At 41.5% G+C, this 20,466-nt stretch overlaps 1 protein-coding gene across 1 annotated transcript in view; it reads left to right on the top strand.

Annotated features, from left to right (window-relative positions):
• The first annotated feature begins 573 nt into the window (after positions 1-573).
• Positions 574-20,466, top strand: part of PCP4 (Purkinje cell protein 4) — an 86,236-nt gene continuing 66,343 nt past the window's right edge. Inside the window, exon 1 of the mRNA XM_023742141.1 lies at positions 574-582. Within this exon, the coding sequence (XP_023597909.1) occupies positions 574-582 (9 nt within the window). The remainder of the gene's footprint in view (positions 583-20,466) is intronic.

Consider the following 20,466-nt stretch of genomic DNA (forward strand, 5'->3'; position numbering starts at 1 on the left):
TATATTTTTATTTATTATAAAAATACAAAATAAATGAAAATAAGTATACATACCCGTTGCCATGGAGTCGATTCTGACTCTTAGCGACGCTATAGAACGGAGTAGAATTGCCCCATAGAGTTTCCAAGGAGAGGCTGGTGGATTCGAACTGCCGACCTTTTGGTTAGCAGCCTGAGCTTTTAACGACTCCACCACCAGGGCTCCATATATATATTATTATTGTACATACACATGTATGTACAATAATAAATAAAATCAAATAAATTAAATAATTATATACACTTTTTTTTTTTTTTTTTTTTTTTAACTAGTATTTTCTTCTTTCCCTGGCAAAAAGAACTTGGAGCAGCGACCTAGCCTGTTCTTTCGTTTTGCTCCACTAGGTGGCCCTTTGGACTCTCAGATACACGCGTGGCTTTCCGACAGGTGAATGAATCTCATTGGCTTTTTGGAGGAATGATGCCACCAGGCAGCCCTTTTTAAGAGAAAAACCAGGACGGGGGGATCGCGATCTTTGTGCAGCCCTCGCTGTGCTCAGCGCTGAGATCCTGGAAGTGTTCTGCTAAGGCCAACATGAGTGAGGTGAGTGATGTTTCTACTTGGAGAGGAAAACTCGGGAGTGAGCAGAGGGGACCTCGCCCGCAGTTAGTCTAAGAAAACGTGGAGGGTTTAGGAGTGATGGAGAAGAACACATCCCTCCTGTACTTATTTGCCTTGAGGACTGACACTATTTGTATCTTGATTTGCAAAGGCAAATGCAGCATTTGGTTAAGTTTGCAACTTTTTGTTAGCCTTTGCAAGAGAAAGGGGTTAATTGCTCGCTCCTGATTTAATCGTGACTTTGGAAAGGGCTTTAGGTTTTCTTCTCTTATGAAGGTGTGTGCTCCGCGCAGCCTGCCCGTATGTGTTCTCTTTGGTGGATACCTTTTAGAGCTCTACATCTGATGAAAGCAAGCTTTGGAGGAGAAGTGGAAAAGGATTTGCTGTGGAACGGCATTTTATCACACGGCTGTGTAGAAGCATTGCCTCTACAAACTACATCTGCAGTTAGTAAGAGCACCGGGAGAAAGAAATACAAATGCTATCACCCGTGAGCAATCTATGTGATAGATATTGGCTATGAGACGGGGGAGGCATTTGTAGAAGACAAGCTTCATTATAAAATTGAAAGCCATTTCTCTGAAAACGTTTATACAGCCTGTTTTTTTTGTGGCAAACTGATAACTCATTTTATGTTTAGAAAGAGCACATTCTTTTCTTCCTTTTTTTTTAAGAGGTTGTAAAACAGCACCCTTTAATTCAACTAGGGAACCCAGCCGAGTCTATTTTCATTTCCTCTTGGTTGGCATTTAAATAATTACTTTTAAAGATCTTTTGTCCTCTCTCTCTCTCTTTTTTTTTTGACTGACAGGTGGTCCTTTCTTTGGAAGTCTAGAGTAGAACTGCCCCATAGGGTTTCCAAGGAGCGTTTGGTGGATTTGAACTTCCGAGCTTTTAGTTAGCAGCCAGAGCTCTTAACCACTACGCCACCAGGGTTTCCAGGATAGAATTTCCTCCTTGCTGCTTTTATCTCTCTGATGGGTGACTTTTGATATAAACATACCAGAAAGAAGGAACGGGCAGAGCATTATAAAATTGAGGAACCAGGTTTGGAATGGAACCAAGGGCTTGAGCAGGGAAGAGTACAAATATGAGGTGGAAGACAGGAAGTCTCTCAACAACAGCAATAGCAGTAGCTACAACAACAGCTAAGTGGTCTAAGGGCCCAGCCCAGTGCCAAGCGTCCTATGCGTGCTACCTTATTTGAACAACTCTGTGAGGGAGATGTTATTATTATTCTCAACTGACAGAGGAAACTGAGGCACAGAGATGTTAACTAACTTGCTCAAGGTGACCATTTAGTGCTAGGCAGTCCAGCACTTGGACTGCAATGCTGGGCAATCGACCGCCAGGTGGATCTTGATGTACAAATGCATGTGGAATTCTCTGAACAGCTGGTGCCAGAGAGGGAGGCAGGATGAGGGTGGGAAGTGAAGAAATGGAAGTTGGCAGTCTTCACTGGAGGTAGGGGCAATGAGGACAAGGCCCCCATTGCCTACAGACTTAGGTCCAGGGGCTTTCTACTGGGTTCTACAGAGATTCCAGGGTCAACTCACCTTGAGTCGGCTCACCTGGCAAGCTCATCTGTACGCTTGTGTGGGGTGGTGGTTTTTATAGAGTACATAATAGCGTCCCATAGAAGAAGGATTGAGGAATCAGCTCAGCATTGGGCAGCCCCTCTCCTGAGTTAAGTTAGCTTCCTGGGGATTCTGCACAGGAGGGAGGGATGCCTCTCCTGCCACCTCTCCTGCACTCCGGCTCTCCAGCTCTCCAGAGGGCCACAGGTCGGCCTTGCTCACTTCACCTTGTGGGTCTCCAGGGAGCTGACGCATTTCCCCAGCTCACCCCTGTATCAGGGTCACAACCTCATTTCACTGAACACGTAATTGGAGCTGCTCAGCAGTAACTGCTCCCTGCCCCCCAGCATCTCATCAGCCACGTTGGCAGAGCTAAAAACTCTCCTCTTTGGTCCTGTTCATGTTGATGAAATCCCATGAAATGCAAATCCCACATTTTTGTCCTCCTTTGTCTGCTCATCAAATATCTTCCGGCACTCTCCTTTGGTGTCTACCTTTCCCTCTCAAAGAACGTGCAGCCCCCCAACTCCCTGCCCTCAGGCCGCCACTGAAGAAGTGCCCAGCCAGCTTAGTGCCCACCCTCTGGCTGATCTCCAAATTCCTGTGAGTCTATTCCTTGGAGAGTAAGAATTTGTCCTTTAACTAAAACTTAAATCTGCTTACAACATTTAATAAAGTTGAACAGAATCTTCTTTCTTGGGAGAGAACTGGATTCCCCTCACCCAACCCCACAAAAAAAAAAGGTTTTCTTTGATTAAATGAAGCTGAATTAAATGTGGCTTCCGCTTTTAATAACTTTGAGGCCAGGAGTGGATTTCAAAGGATCATTTACTTACTCTTGTGACTAATTGTCGCATGGGTCAAAGCAATGGTTTATGTCTGACTCTGCTCTGACTTCAGGATTTATTTGGGTCTGGTGTGCAAATAGTTTTTGCTTTGACCATACGGATTTAAGTCCTGCTGCAGAAATTTTCAAACTTGCTAGCTGTTCCTGCGGCCCTCAGGGCAGAGAGCACCCCAAAAGGGCCAACTAGTCCCTGGGGTCTGATCTGCACCACCAGGTCTCATAGACTTTGAGGTGAAACAGCAAAGTGCTCCTGCGAGCTGCCTTTAAACTGGGTGACTTTACAGCATCACGTCTTCTTCATCTTCTGTAACAACACTTTTTGGGGGAGGAATGACAAGTGATTGAAAAGAGCAGATCAAGTATAGCCAGGAAAGTAAAGTCCAAATTTAGGCCAACCTGAGAGAGTGGAGGTGGTTTGTGGGGGTGTCTCATTTACATTTCAGTATTAAAGTGTGTCAGATGTTCCTGAAGCAATCAGCGAGATGGATTGGAAGACAATTCAGCCGGGATCAAATGGAAGGATTAAGAATACTAGCTGGATCAGGAATTCTAACCATCAAGGCCCATGCTTACAAAATGCTTTCTCTTCTCTCCCCATGGGACCCACCATGCACCAGAAGAAGAAGAAAAAGTCTCCCTTTGTCTAGCCACCTAATATGTTTTTTCAAAAAGAGTTCTATGAGCAGACAATCAGTCCCATGTTCTTATTTACGAGTTCGCTTTCAAGTTGCTTTCGAAAGGAACATATTTAGATGAGCCAGTAGCAAGATTTTACTGCATAAAGGCAAACGTTTGGAGAGTTGATTTGAAAAATGACACTATCACCCTGTTTGGGGAGAAGCTTCCCAGTTAAGTAATACTTCAGTTGACAGGTCCTAATTACAGTTGAGACCCCTTTGGGAAAAGCACCCTCCTAACCCCTTGCTGGAGCCCTGGTAGTGCAGTACTTAAGCATTCGGCTGCTAACCAAAAGGTCGGCAGTTCAAATCCACCAGCTGCTCCTTGGAAACCCTATGTGGCACTTCTACACTGTCCTATAGGGTCTCTATGAGTTGGAACCAACTCCCCAGCAATGGGTTTGGTTTAACCCCTTGCTTTCACTGTGATGGACTTTCTTCTTGCATTGGCTTAGATGGGATGTTGTAACTCAGTGCCAAGGTTATGGGGCTTTCTTCCATCTAACTATTTGCCCCCATGAAAGGTCTATATTTGCCAATGGGTGCTCTGAACAACACCAAGGACATTTAAGGCGAATACCTTATACAGTGAAACCTGCGAGAACCGGAACTCGATGGGACTGCCTTGTTTTTCCGGGTCTCCCAAGTTTTCCACCTTTGACAGGGTTCAGTCTTACCACTTTTCTATCGCTCTCTATTAGTGGAAAATATTTGAGTTTTCCTTCTCTGACAGATTTCCGCCTTACACAGCTTCCGGCTTGTGCACATTTTGCTGTATATGAAAACATACAATAACCTCTAAGGAAAGAAGGAAGCAGAGATTGGCATTGTCTGGACAGAGATCTACAAGGGGAGAATATGCCTTAAATCTTCGGGTGGGGACGTAAAAAGAAGTGAACTTTTGTTTGTTTTTTGTCAAAGCAAATGTCAGTTTAAAACATATTGTTCACCATTGATTTGGGGCTTACGTAGTCAGCCATCACAGTAATCCACTGGGGGGATAAACGGTAAAATGAATCAGACCTAAAATGAGAATTATTAGAGTTTCGGATTTCTCATGATATCGTGGTGAAACGAAACAGTTGCCAATGGGTGGATGATTGGGTTTGCAAGGAGCTGTATATTTTAGACCAGTTGTCAAGCCTAGATTCTGAGGGTAACCGCATAAAATGTGGGTTTTGCAACTGACCCCAAGGCCCAGCAACAGAAGGTCAAATGACAATTCAATTTCTTATGTAATTTTAACCTCATTTCTGTGCGTATCTGCAGCTGAGATAGGGAAAGATCCAGCAACACCCAGATGGTTTCAATGGATCACACAATGACAGATGTTCTCTTTGCTCCAATGGGGATATGAGGTCTAGAAAGACACCAATGACAATTTGGCTTTGAAGTTTGACTTCTCCTGACTGTGAAGGGGCCAAAATTAAGCACAAAAATCTGTTTGCCGGGCCGATGACTGTAACCGATTGCCATAGAATCGTTTCCCCCATGCTTCATTTCATTAACAAATGTGAAGGAAGTAAAAAGTCTCACTCTGTCTTTTGAATTATAAGAGTGACAGAATGCAAGATGCATTATTTTTTTTCAGAAAGAAAAACTGAATAAATGACTCACAACTGATTTTTTTGGAAGGTTTGGTGAGGTAGTGTGATCAAGATTTTTAAAAATGGGTTTTCGCATTGGAAAGTGCCTTTAATTTTGGATGAAAACGCTTTCTGCATTTTTTTTTTTAAATTCTAATTTCTGCTCTCAAATGAAGTGTTATGGTACATGGAAGAGCTCACAATTTGCTTATGGTTCTTCTGCTCTTTGTCTGTTGGGCATGCTGTCCTATGTGGACCCATGAATTATATCATGAGCTCAAGCCTGGGACTTTTTATTAATGTAGAGTGATTTTCTGGAAGAGGTTTTGTACTGGGGGGAAGAAGGATTTTAGGGGACACGTATACATAGATTTACACTATCTTTGATGTTTTTTTCCAGAACACAGCACTAAAGAGCATGCCATTAAAGTATTTCAAGTTATACTTCATTGATTAGTATTATCCTACCTGGACTGTGGGAAACCCTGGTGGCAAAGTGGTTAAGTGCTACAGCTACTAACCAAAAGGTCAGCAGTTTGAATCCACCAGGCGCTCCTTGGAAACTCTATGGGGCAGTTCTCCTCTGTCCTATAGGGTCACTATGAGTTGGAATAGACTAGACGGCAATGGGTTTGTTTGTTTGTTTTTTTACCTGGACTGTGAACTTCTTGAGGACAGGAACGGTTTTGTGTCATCCACAAGGCACAGCTCCTGGTTTGGTCCACAGTACGTGTTCAGTTACTGAGTGAGGAAATGGATTTGGGGGTGTGCTTTATCAGTTAATGTAACCAATGAACCAGACACCCTCATTTTAAAATGTTGAGATTTGCCTGGAGATAAGTTTGGAGAAAAAAAGTCCTATCTTTTGTTCTTTGTTCCTAGCTTGAAACCTTTGTTTGCCTTTTAAATCTTCAGTAGGAAATGGGTACATTCTTATGTATGTAAAATAATGCTTTCCTGGTAGGCAAAGAAAATGAGAAAAAGGAGGAAGAGTCTCAACAGAAAAAAACTCTTGACATTTGGGAAAAGGTCAAGGAAAATATAAGAGCAGAGTGAAGGACATAGAATTCTAATATCCTATATTTCAGTCTTGTCTCCACTGAGAAAATCTTACTGCAGAGAAGTTCTATGACATTCAAACAAAAGGGGCTGCAGCCAGAGAGGCAGGGCCTGTGAACACCCTGAAAAACCGTTTGCTGTATTGAAATAGGAGCCCTGGTGGCACAATGATTAAGAGCTTGGCTGCTAACCAAAAGGTCAGCAGTTCAAATCCACCAGCTGCTCCTTGGATACCCCATGGGGACAGTTCTACTCTGTCCTATAGGGTCGCTATGAGTCAGAATTGACTGGACTGCAGTGGGTTTGGTTTTGGTATTGAAACAGAAAACCAACTCAACGGTGGTTAGAGGGGAATAAGAAAGACTCTAAGCAGATAATTAAGAGCCCCCGTGGTGCAATGGCTAAGCACCCAGCTGCTAACCAAAAGGTTGGCAGTTCGAACCCATCAGCAACTCCTCAGGTGAAAAGACCTGGTGATCTACTTCTGTAAAGGTTATAGCCTAGGAAACTCTATGGGGCAGCTCTACCCTGTCGTACAGGGTCGCTATGAGTCGGAATCCACTTGACAGCACACAACAACAACAAAGCAGATCATTAGTAAGATAGCCCCTTGTGCTGAATCACTGTTGGCAAAGTTTTAAATTCTGGCATATTGTTGAAGGTAAAATAGAGCTAGCATATACAAAATAAATTGCGTATTTAACTCTTTTAACTCATTGATATCTGAAATAGGAATATATGACAATTCACATGCAGTGAGGGATCGGTTCAGATTTGTCCTGGGAAGTTAGAGGTGGAATAGTGTATCCATACACCTGTGTGGTCTAATACGGTCCCCACTTTCGTATTATCCCCAGTCATAAACCATTCACCATTCTTCTTTCAATCTTTGGAATGAAGTGGGGAATAAATAATGAATAGATAAACATTTTCTATTCATTTTGATACAGGTGCCATTTGGGGTTAGATGTGAGAATGTCCTATAGATCATTGCTTGTGTTACAAACAAAACAAGCTTTCCACCCCCGTCAATGGCCTGAACCTATAAATTCAACATCCGTTTCTGGGTTGCTTTACATGAGCAGTCCAGCATAAGTTACACATCCCAGGCATCAATCTGCTTGAATATTGTTTGTGCTTTGCAAATAGCCCTAAATTAATGCTTCAAAATCTCACTGAATGACTTCTTATTCCATTTCTGAAAGGGAAACGCTTGGCCATATTTATAACACTGCCGGTGGAAAAATCAATCACCCACTAAATGCCATTATTTTATATTTTACTCTTAAACTGCCACCTTATAAATAAAAGGAAGACGGATTAGAATCGTAAAATAAGAAGATAATTGTCCACAAATTGAAGTCTCCCCTGAAGAACATCCAAGGGGAAGGAAGCAAAGTGTGAATTGATCAAACCATTCAGATGAGCTAATTTTCATATCTGGATGTTATTAGAATGGAGAACAGGTGTGTCTCTGTCTCTGCAAGTTTGCTAGGATCGTCTTGGACTTTGACAAGATTAAAATGTCTCAAGTCACGTACACTTCAATCCTCAATCCAGTGGCCTTTAAGACATGTCTTTTGATTGTTTTTAAGTACTTGTTTATAGCATTTTTGGATATTTCGGTTTGGACTTGGGTTGCCTTGAGATTCTACTTTTCTTGGCAGTGTGGATTGGCATGACAAAAGAAATGGTCTTTCTGTCCCCATAGCACCACATCTGTGGCTTGGCTAATATTCTAATCCAGTGGCTAGTTATTTAAGTTTTATACAACCCCGAGAAGAGGATCCCAGAGGTAACAATACTCATCAAAATTTGTCTTAATCAAATAAGAGAGGAAAAAATATAACAAGGAAACATGTTTTCCCTAGATCTACTTTTTTTTTTAGTTTGCTTATATGCCCATCATGTGGTTAAGTTCCAATATTAAAAAACCTAATTAAGAAATTACACCTATTTTAAAGTTTAAGATATATATAGAGTTCCCTTAATAAGTGATATCTACTGCTTCATTAAGGGTTGTTATAAAAATGTCCATTTTTTTTTTCTCGAGCCTGGCAAAATGGCTAATTGTACCTGGGCTTTTCTATTTTTAATTCTATATTTCCTCACACTTTTTTTGTTTTTGATATGTAAAGAAATCCCTGATGCCCAGGAAATGGTCACATTATGAGCCCAAGAGTGGTTGCTTTGGGGCATCCATGATGCTGGTCTCCTCATTGCTGAGGGCGAGAGCTCATCCGTAGACATTATGGATGGACATACTGGCCCACATCCAAGGAGGGTGAGAGGGTTGTCCCTTCCTTTAAAAACCTTATCCCTTCATATTTTCAAAGAGCTTTAGATGGAGACAGTAACAAGCAAGCCTTCAAACCCATTGTATTGCAGCAATGTCTTCTCCCCCAAACAGTAAAAGGTGATAAGACAGGACCAGCGTTCTCTTTTCCCTCCCCTTCTTTGACTTTTCTACAATCAGCCGCCATTGTTCTAACAATGACCATCTGATTCAACATATCAGTTTTTGGGAACTATCTCCTCAGCCCTCCCAGACATCTGTGCAGAACAATGGTGTGGTGTTCATACTGACCGTGGATATCAATCTTCTAGAACAATGGTCTCCAAAGTTTTTGATGGTGCACCCTGTCAGGAAAAATTTCTGAGCAGGAGTGCACAATACATTTGTATTTATTTATTTTTATGTGTATGTGCTATTGTTGTTAGCCGATTCTGACTGATAGAGACGCCATGTGTACAGAGTCAAACTTCTCCAGATGGTTTTCAAGGCTACGACCTTTTGGAAGCAGATCACCAGGTCTTTCTTCTGAGGCGCCTTTGGGTGGGTTCAAACCGCCGACATTTCTCCTAGTAGTCTGCACCATCCAGGGACTCCGTTGTATAAGTGCCAATGGACTAAAGTATTACGTACAGTTATAAAGCATGCAAAAAGAAAAGTTTAGAAGAAGGAGGAAATGATTAAATGAACCACACTTTTATATGTCTTGTTAATTGTGATGGCCTTACTAACCCTAGCCAACTGTTTGAGGCACACTGTATACTTAAGGAAAGTCAATTGTTCCTGGGAAAGCATGGAAATCCAGAATTCAGATGGTCTTCTTGGTAACCGCACTTCTTTTTGCGTCTAATTGGATGAGTGCGACTTTCAAACTCATATTGGTGCGCATGAAGAAGTTCCAAGAGCAGAGGGTTAGTTAATGCTCCCTTTTTCTCCTTGTTGCTTGCATTTGCAGTGTTGCTATTCTTTTCCATTTGTGATTTTATGTAGGAATCCTTTAAAGCCACTTAGCTACGGCAGGAAGATTAGTGTAGTTAAAGGTAGATTGTATAATCTATAAATCCTCTTCCTGAAGCACCAGGGTCTTCAACCCAGCCCGTGGCGGTATGCTGAGAGTAAGCTAACCCACGAGGTACCCCACATGATCCCCAGTTGTGGAACTACAACTCTCCCCTACCCACCAAATGAGGATAGATGTTAACTGTTAATAAAACCTAAATTCCTTCTCAGAGTCCCTGGCTGGTACAAATGGTTAACATGTTTGGCGGCTAACTAAAAGGTTGGTGGTTTGAGGCCATCCTGTGGCACCTCAGAACAAAGGCCTGGTGATCTACTTCTGAAAAATCAACCATCCAAGATCCTGTTCTACTCTGACGCACATAAGGTCATCATGAGTCAGAATCCACTCGATGGTAACTGGTTGTAATCTCTTTCTTATTGTTCCAAGATCCTTGATAGAACAGACAGAAATTCTGAAGTTCTCCTCACCTTGTGACAGATAAGCACCTTGTAATTGTGGAGGTGCCATCCCCTCTGCCTTAGGTGTGAACCGTGCCCTCTGGAGTTGTGCAGTGCACATTCTGTACAGATAAGCATGGAGGCCTTGCCCTTCCCGGGGGTGCAGTCACCCCGCTTAAAGACCATTGGCCTAGGGAATGACTGTCATTTCTCTAGGTCCTATTCAGAATTCAGGAAGTCGAAGGAGGTCACCATTGTCATTTAATTCAGAGTAGTCATTTTAAAATAAAGGACTGTGTTCTCAAAGGAGGGAGCCTAGAGGACACAGTGGTTAAGTTCTCGACTGCTAACCAGAAGGTCGTCGGTTGGAACCCACCAGCTGCACGATGGGAGACAGATGTGGCAGTCTGCTTCCGTAAGGATTTACAGCCTTGGAAACCCTATGGGGCAGTTCTACTCTGTCCTATAGGGTCGCTATGCGTCGGAACTGACTCGATGGCAATGGGTATTTTGTTTTTTGATGCTCAAAAGCTAACTTTGTCCAAAACCACAGAGCCTTTTAAGGAAAGGCCAGATGAGACACTGACGCATTTCCTAGTCTATTAAATTTATCATTTTCACTTATATTCTGGATACAACCCAATTTCTTTTGAACTTGTCCCAATTCCATTTAGGGCTTAGGCATGAAATATATTAGAAAAGTTATTGTCCTGGATATTTTTATTAATCTTCAGTTAAAAAAAAAAAAGAGCAAAGACAGCAATCTTGAAAAAGCAATTCTTGCCTTCATGATATCTTCTATCATATTCCTAGGGATTCCAGTTTCTACTCTGCCCTGCCACACCCTCCCATTCCATTACACATGAAAAGGGTAAGAAGAAGCTGGTATCCTGGTTATCCAGTGCTGCTATAACAGAAATACCACAAGTGGATGGCTTTAACAAAGAGAAATTTATTTCCTCACAGTAAAGTAAGCTAGAAGTCCGAATTCAGGGCATCAGCTTCAGGGGAAGGCTTTCTCTTTCTGTCATCTCTGGAGGAAGGTCCTTCTCATTAATAATCCCCTGGACTAGGAGCTTCTCAGGTCCAAAGTATGCACTCTGCTCCCAGCACTGCTTTCTTGGTGGTATGAGGTTTCCCTGTCTCTCTACTCTCTTCCCTTTTTTATATCTCAAAAGAGATTGCCTCAAGACACAATCCAGTCTTGTAGATTGAGTCCTGCCTCTCTAACACAACTGTGGCCTATCCCACCTCATTAACATCATAGAGATAGGATTTACAACACATGGGAAAATCACAACAGATGATAAAATGGTGGACAATCACACAATACTGGGAATCATAGCGTAGCCAAATTGATACACGTATTTTTGGGGGACACAGTTCAATCCGTGACAGCCGGCATCGCTACTCCTGTGACATATCTCACTAAGACCTTTGCTGACGATGTTTTCTTCTGCCTCGTCCAGTAGAGCTTCGCTGACTCGGTGTGAATGACTTGCACCACTCACCTCCCTGCCTTGTCTTAAGCTCCACGTCTCTGTCTGAATAAGTAAAAGCATTCTGAAACCCAAAACATAAAACTATTAGAAAACGCTTGCCCCAGAAATGTAGTTTTTACTATGGTCAAACCATTGCATGTATAATCTGCGGTCATATGTTTTATCGGTCACAGTTTTTCTGCCTTCTAGATTATGAAATTCTGAAAGATAGAGGCTGTGTCTTTTCTACCTTTTTCTCTCCCCAGGACATACCACATAACCCACATTGATGGATTATCCATATGTGTTGGACATTGTGTGGGGCAAATAAATAAGACATAGTCCTTTCGCTTCAAAAAGCTTATAGGCTACCGGGGACAGACAGAATCACACAAGATTTACTGTACTACAGGGTCTATGTCCCTGAGTGGCACAAATGGTTAACACGCTCAGCTGCTAACCAAAAGGCCAGAGGTTCAAGTCCATCCAGAGGCACCTTAGAAGAAAGGCCTGGTGATCTACTTCCAAAAAATCAGCCATTGAAAACCCTATGGAGCACAGTTTTACTCTGACACACATGGGTCACCATGAGGCAGAATCGATTTGATAGTAACTAGAGTTTTCTTTTTTTTTAATGGAGTCTGTACAGACAATGAGGGCAATGGTGGCTCAGTGGTAGAATTCTTGCTTTCCATAAGGGAGACGTGGGTTTAATTCCAAGCTAATGCATCTCACGTGCAGCCACCACCCATCTGTCACTGGAGGCTTACCTATTGTTATAATGCTCAACAGGTTTCAGTGAAGCTTCCAGATTAAGGCGGACTGGGAAGAAAGGCCTGACACACTACTTCTGACAAGAAAACTCAGCCAATGAAACCTTATAGATCACAATGGTCTGATCCCACTGTATATGGGGTTGCAGTGAGTCGGGGGCTGGCTCAATGGCAGCTAACAACAACACACAGACTACAGGTCTATTCACTTTATACACCAAATGCCAGGGAAGCATCGATTAATGTGTCATTGTGCAGGAGTGGGAAGATAGAGAGAAAAGGTTGGGGAAAGCTTTCCCAAAGGAATCGATGCTTACAAAAGTATATTGATGAAATAATAGCACTACCATCAAACCAAAAAAACCAAACCTATTACCTTGACTTGATTCCAATTCACAGTGACCCTATAGGACAGAGTATAACTGCCCCGTAGGATTTCCAAGGAGCAACTCATGGATTATGAACTGCTGACCTTTTGGTTAGCGGCTGAACGCTTAACCAGTGTGCCGCCAGGTCTCCAAGCACTACCATAACTGTTGGTTAATCTTAAAAGTCATAGAATTTTAGCACTGCATGAGAATGTAGTAATCTTCAAATTCAGTGAATAGATGTATGTCTATTATGATACTACGGTTAATTTCTAACTTCTGCCTGCTGATAAAAATTGCTTTAAAATGTTGGACATTTTCCCATCCTTATTAATGAATATTTGAGTTCTATCGACTCATCTTTTGTAAAAAGTGTTAATTGGAAAAACTATCTTTAGTACATTGAAAGTAGATTACATGAGGACAGCCAATAATATTTTTGGGAGTGGGTGTAGTGGTTAAGTGCTACAGCTGTTAACCAAAAGGTCAGCTGTTCGAATCCACCAGGAGTTCCGTGGAAACTCTATGGGGCAGTTCTACTCTGTCCTATAGGGTCGCTATGAGTCAGAATCGACTCGACGGCAACAGGTTTGGTTTTTTTTTTTGGTTTATATCTTGTTTTATTTTGAAAAGTTAAATGTTCTATAGTGAGATATGCTTAAGAAAATTTAGATGTATGCCTGTAAGGTGACAGGGTTAATATTTGTCCATAGTGGAATATCACTGTACTCTTTTCTTAGAGCCAAACTGTTATTTTATTTTCTTCTTTTTGGAGTTTATTCAAGGGATGGGCTCAGTCCTGTATTTATAGCTCTGTTCTCACATATGCATGTGTCCTGTCAAAATATCTAGATAATACAGTGCCACATCTCCAATATTATTTCTGGCAATGTTCTCTACCTCAGAAATGTGGGCAATTTTACTTCTTCTTGAAGATTACTTCTTATAATAGATGTAGCAATTTGTCAAGTACCTCCCTCCACCAAAAGCTTCCTTCCAGTTCATAGGAATTTTTTTTTTTGTTTTTTTTTAATCTAGGTTTTACTCTTTCACGTCTTCAGAACAGATTTGTGTCATTTGGGGGCAATGTTTTATGAATTCCTAAGTCATCCTATTTTGCTGAGAACCAGATTTGGCTGAAATTCATGTGTGAGCTGCCCCACAGTTGAATTTTGGATGAGGATTTTGAAATTTTCACATGACAAAAATATAAATGCAGCATAATGTGACTGTAGAACTATAAGCAGTGGCCCCAGGGGACTCTGCTCCCATCCTTATTCAATATTTCGACAAGGAAGCAAGAAATAAACAGAATAGTCAAGCAGATCTCTGTCAGGAATGAGGCAATTTTAAAACAAGCAACAGTTCTGTCGTCATTTACTCCCGCCCACCCCTGCAATAGACCATTTTTGAGGTGACATAGCGCAGATAGAGTTGGGAAGTCCCAGAGAGCCCTCAACTGGGGTGCTGGGGGATGGAGGCAGGACCCGGAAGATGGTTTGCAGGGCCTAGTGAAAAATAACAACATGGGACCTCTGGTTAAACGGTTAAGAAATTCAGGACGGTGACTGAAGAACATTAAACCGAGCATAGGGTCCTGTATGACTGCACTGGTCAGCCCATGAAACCAGTGCTGGGTGAGAGCGGGGGGCTGCTTGATTGCTTTTTTTATTGTGGTGAAACATACACAATAAATATTCACTGGTTCAACATTTTCCACATACATAATTCCACAACATCGATTACATTCTTCGTGTTGTGCAACCATTATCATTAACCTTTTCCAAATTAAGGCACTGGGTGGCACAAACAGTTTGCGCTCAACTACTAACCTAAAGGTTGGCGGTTCAAACTCACCCATTGGTGCCACAGAAGAAAGGCCTGGCAATCTGCTTCTGTAAAGATTACAGCCAAGGAAACCTTATGGAGCAGTTCTGCTCTGTGACACATGGGGTCGCCATGAGTTGGAATTGACTCTACGGCAACTGGTTTGGCTTTTAGTTTTTTCCAAATTATTCTATCACTGTTAACATAAACTTAATGCCCCCTAAGCAAAAGCTCCCTCTTTCCCCCTCCTTCCTGTTTGTGCTAACCACTAAGAATCTTTGTTTGTTTGTTGTTTTTTTTTAAATATATTTGCTTATTTCATGTAAGTGAGATCATACAGTATTCGTCCTTCCGTGACTTACTTAATTTGCTCAGCATGATGTTTTCAAGGTACATCCAAGTTGTGGCATACATCAGGACTTCATTTCTCTTTCTGGCAGAGTAATATTCCATTGCATGTATATCCCTCGTTTTGTTTGCTCATTCATCTGTTGATGTATTTGCGCACTCATCGGCTGTTTCCACTTTTTGGCCATTATACAAAGTGCTGCAATGACCATCGGTGTACAGGTTTCTGCTTGCATCCCTGCTTTCACTTCTTCTGTGCATATAGCTAGGATTGGGAGTGCTGGGTCATTCGATTGCTTTTTAGTGAAAAAGAAAGCAAAAAAGACAAAGCGGATAAAACATCATTCAATTATTCCATTGAGAGGTCTGGATCCTTCTATATATATATTTTTTTTCTGTCCAAGTAGAGGTCTGGAATAGCTGTAGCCTGATCATGGAACTCAGTTGCTTGAATGTCTTTCCTCCAAATCAGATGGCACTTTGGGCTCCAATGAAGCCCATTTGGCGGCACACTTGAACAAGAAATCTGGACGATGCTGGCCTCCCTTCCTGGGCTGTTTAGGGGAGGATGAAGTCGTACAACTGATACAAAACCACTTGGAAAATACAGTTTTTAAAAAGGCAATGTGAGTGCTAATCTATAACCACAATGTGAAACATCTCTGAATTCCAATTCTAAACATCTTTACTGAATATCGTTTCTTCATCTGAAAGCTTCAAGTGACCCGTTTTGCCCTGAGACTTTTTCCACAATAAAGCTTTTTGTCTTCACCTTGTGGCACAAACTGTTAAATGCTTGACTACTAGCTGAGAGATTGGCAGTTTAAGTCCACCCAAAGGCACCTCGGAAGAAAGGCCTGGCAATCTACTGGAGTGTGCCAGAATTGACTTGACAGTAACTTTATTTTGGAGGTACACAGCATACAGGGAGACACAGAAACAGCTGTATTAGGCTTGCACAATTAAAGAAACATTTTTACACACTGGGCTTGGGAAGTAAAATGGTTTATCTTATTAATAGCCAGGATCAGTGTGTTCAGATATGAAGCAATCCCATGGCGTGAGCTTCTCCCGTTCATCACGGCATCGTTCCTGGAAGACAGCCTCATGAAATGACAACTGAGTTTGTTTCCCAGAAAATTCAACTGTTCTTTAAAATTAAGTTTAAAACCAAAAAAAATTAAAAGAATTTGAAAATGGAATATAGGTCAAATATCCCAGTTAGATTGATTGGCTAGGTGGTGAGGGGGGATGCATTTATTTCTATTGGGGAGACTGTTAGAATTTTCACCTCTCCACGGGGCAACCTATCCGATGGCACACGTAGCTTCTAACTTCCTCCTAATCTGTGTCTCCATTCACTTCTTTAAGGTCCCTAGGTGGCGCAAACAGTTTGTGCTTGGCTGCTAACCAAAAGGTTGGTGGTTTGAACCCACCCAGCAGTGTTGCGAAAGAAAGACCTGGTGATCTGCTTCTGTAAAGATTACAGCCATGAAACCCCTACAGAGCAGTTCTGCTATATAACGCATAGGGTCACCATGAGTTGGAACCAGGTTTGAAAATGAAATATGGGTTGATACCCCGTTATATTGAGTCGCTAGGTGGTGAGGGGTAACACATTTTTTTAAATGAGATTGTTAGAATTTTCGCTGCAGGAAGCAACCTACTGAATGATCCATGTAACTTTTAACCTGCCTCCTAATCTGTGTCACAATTCACTTCTTTAGCCATGACAGCTGATTTAGGACAAAACATTCCCCTTTCTTCCAAAAGTATAAACCTCAGACTTCTACCATTTTCTGAAGCTATTTTCGTTTTAGTTGAGTGGTGGGAATTAAAAACCTGGTTGTTTCTTTATTATCAGAAAAGAGCCTCTTGCTCTGAAGCCTTGGAACATCACCTCTTGGAGAGGCAGACTTAGTGTGTGGTGTCAAATTAACATCTGCAGTTCATCACAGAGAAACCATTACACTAGGAACAGGCCTCCTCTACAGGAGAGTCTATGAAACGTGTGAAAAATTAATCAGGACACCCGGGCAGAGTGAATTAGAGAGCGAGAGCTGTTTCCCTGGACCCAGAGCCCCAAGTTCACAGGTGCTGGAAGCGTTATGTTTGCAGACCTGAGAGCAGAGAGGACACTGGATGCTGTGTGATGGGTGTCTTGTTTCCCTGACAATCTTGTAGAATGCATTCATCCAATCGTTTCCTTGAGGCATTCCGAGCATTTTCACCTACAGAGCTTCTGTGGGATGTCATACACTCCCATAATGCTGCTGGAAAACAAGGAAGGGGAGGGAAGCATGATCCGCACTCTGCACCCAGGTAGACTGAGGCATAAAATGTCTGAACAGTCAGTGGCAAAGGAGGTCTCCTCCTGTCTTCCCAAGGCCAAGGTTTTCCCCACTAGAAACAACAGGAAGTGGTAAGTGGCCAGGTTCCCCTGCCAGACTGCTCAGGTTCAAATCCAAAAGCCACCCTCTCCACTCAGCAGCTGTTTGTCCTTGGGTAAGTTAGTTGACCTCTTTGTGTCTCAATATTTATATCCAGCAGATTGGGATAATAATAATCTCCACCTCAGAGCCTGTTGCTTTCTTTTCTAGTTGTTGTCGAGTTGACTCTGACTCATGGTGGGGTTTTCTATGGAATTGACTCAATGGGTTTTAATCGTACATTTACAGATTGCCAGGCCTTTATTCCAAGGTGCTGCTGAGTGGGTTTGAACTGCTAACCTTTCGGTTGTGCTGGACTCAGTCTGGTGGAGGCCATGGTAGTTGTGGTCCATTAGTCCTTTGGACTAATCTTTCCCTTGTGTCTTTAGTTTTCTTCATTCTCCCTTGCTCTCGAAGGGGTGAGACTAGTGGAATATCTTAGGTGGACCCACACAATCTTTTAAGACCCCGGACGCTACTCACCAAAGTAGAATGTGAAGCATTTTCTTTCTAAGCTATGTTATGCCAGTTGAGCTAGATGTTTCCTGAGACCATGGTCCCCACAGCCGTCAGCCCAAAAATTTGGTCTCTCAGGGAGTTTGGATGTGTCTACGGAGCTTCCATGACCTTTCCTTGTACAAGTTGTGCTGACTTCCCCAGTAATGTGTACTGTCTTACCCTTCACCAAAGTTACCACTTATCTATTGTCTATTTAGTGTTTTTCCATCCCCATCCCTCCTCTCCCTTGTAACCATCAAAGATTGTTTCTTTTTGTGTGTAAAGTTTTTATGAATTTTTATAGTAGTGGTTTCATGCAATATTTGCCCTCTTGTGATTGACTTATTTTACTCAGCATAATGCCCTCCAGATTCATCCATGTTGTGAGATACTTCACAGATTCATCACTGTTCTTTATCATTGCATAGTACTCCATTGTGTGTATGTACCATAGTTTGTTTATCCATTCATCTGTTGATGAGCATCTAGGTTGTTTCTATCTTTTTACTGCCGTGAACAATGCTGCAGTGAACATGGGTATGCAAACGTCTATACATGTGATAGCTCTTATTTCTCTAGGATATATTTCTAGGAGTGGAATTGCTGGATCATATGGTATTTCTATTTCTAGCTTTCTAAGGAAGCGCCGTATCGTTTTCCAAGACGGTTGTATCATTTTGCATTCCCACCAGCAGTGCATAAGAATTCCAATCTCTCTACAGCCTCTCCAGCATTTGTTATTTTCTGTTTTTTGGATTCGTGCCAGTAATGCCGGGGTGAGATGGTATCTCATTGTGGTTTTGATTTGCATTTCTCTAATGGCTGGTGATCGAGAGCATTTCCTCATGTATCTGTTAGCCACTTGAATGTCATCTTTGGTGAAGTGTCTGTTTATTTCCTTTGCCCATTTTTAAATTAGATTATTTGTCTTTTTGTTGGTAGAAGTGATGGATTTTCCGGTAGGTTTTAGAGATTAGATCTTTGTCGGATTTGTAATAGCCAAAAATTTTTTCCCAGGTTGTAGGTTCTCCTTTTAATCTTTTGGTGGTCTTCTGATGGGCATCTGTTTAATTTGTAGAAGATCCCAGTTATCTAGCTTATCTTCTGGAGTTTGTGTGTCGTTAGTTATGGTTTACCAAAAAAAACCCAAACCTGTTGCCATTGAATCAATTCCGACTCATAGTGACCCTATAGGACAGAGTAGAACTGCCCCATAGAGTTTCCAAGGAGCACCTGGTGGATTTGAACTGCTGACCTTTTGGCTAGCAGCTGTAGCTCTTAACCAGGATGCCACTAGTGGTGTTTCCAGTTATGGTTTGTATCCTGTTAATGCCATGTTTTAGGGGCTCTAGTGTTGATCTTATTTTTTCTTCTATGAACTTTAAAGTTCTTGGCTTTATATTTAGGTCTTGGATCCATTTTGAATTAGTTTTTGTGTATGGTGTGAGGTATGTGTCCTGTTTCATTTTTTTGCAGATGGACATCCAGTTTTGCCAGCACCATTTGTTAAAAAGACTGTCTTTTCCCCATTTGATGGACTTTGGGCCCTTGTTGAAGATCAGGTGACTGTAGGTGGATGGATTTACATCTGGGTTCTCAATTCTGTTCCATTGGTCAATGTAATGGTCCTCTTACAAGTACCATGCTGTTTAGACTATCGTAGCTGTGTAGTAGGTTCTGAGGTCAAGTAGTTCCGAGTCCTCCTACTTTATTTATTCTTCTTCTTCAATAGTACTTTACTTATCCGGGGCTTCTTCCCCTTCCATGTAAAGTTAATGATTAGTTTTTCCATCTCTTTAAAGAATGTTGCTGGTATTTAGATTGGGATGCATTGTATTTGTAAATTGCTTTGGGTAGAATTGTCATTTTCACAATGGTGAGTCTGCCTATCCATGAGCATGGCATGTTTTTCCATTTATGTAGATCTCTTTTGGTTTCTTGCAGTAGTGTATTATAGTTTTCTTTGTATAGGTCTTTTACATCCCTAGTTAGATTTATTCTTAAGTATTTTTTTTTAGGGATTATTATAAATGGTATTGTTTTCCTGATTTCCTTCTCATCATTCTCTTTATTGGTGTATAGGAATCCAATGGATTTTTGTATGTTTATCTTGTATCCTGCTACTCTGCTGAATCTTTCTATTAGTTCTAATAGTTTTCTTGTGGAGTCTTTAGGGTTTTCTATGTATAATATCATATTATCCACAAATAGGGACAGTTTTGCTTCTTCATTACCAATAAGAACGCTCTTTATTTCTTTTTCTTGCCTTTTTGCTCTAGCTAGGCTTTCCAGCACAATGTTAAATAGGAGTGGTGTTCTCAAGGGTAATGTTTTTAGCCTCTCTCCATTAAGAATGATGTTGGCTGTTGATTTTGTATAGATGCCGTTTATTATGTTGAGGAATTTCCCTTCTACACCTATTTTATTGAGAGTTTTTATCAGGAGTGGGTGTTGGACTTTGTCGAATGCCTTTTCTGTGTAGATTGAGAAGATCATATGATTCTTTTCTTTTATTTATATGGTGGATTATGTTGATTGATTTTCTAATGTTGAACCATCCTTGCATACCTGGTATGAATCTTACTTGGTCTTGGCGTATTATTTTTTTTGATATGATGCTGAATTCTATTGGCTAGAATTTTGTT

This window comes from Trichechus manatus, unplaced genomic scaffold, assembly GCF_000243295.1.
Source record: "Trichechus manatus latirostris isolate Lorelei unplaced genomic scaffold, TriManLat1.0 scaffold00202, whole genome shotgun sequence".
NCBI lineage: Eukaryota > Metazoa > Chordata > Mammalia > Sirenia > Trichechidae > Trichechus > Trichechus manatus.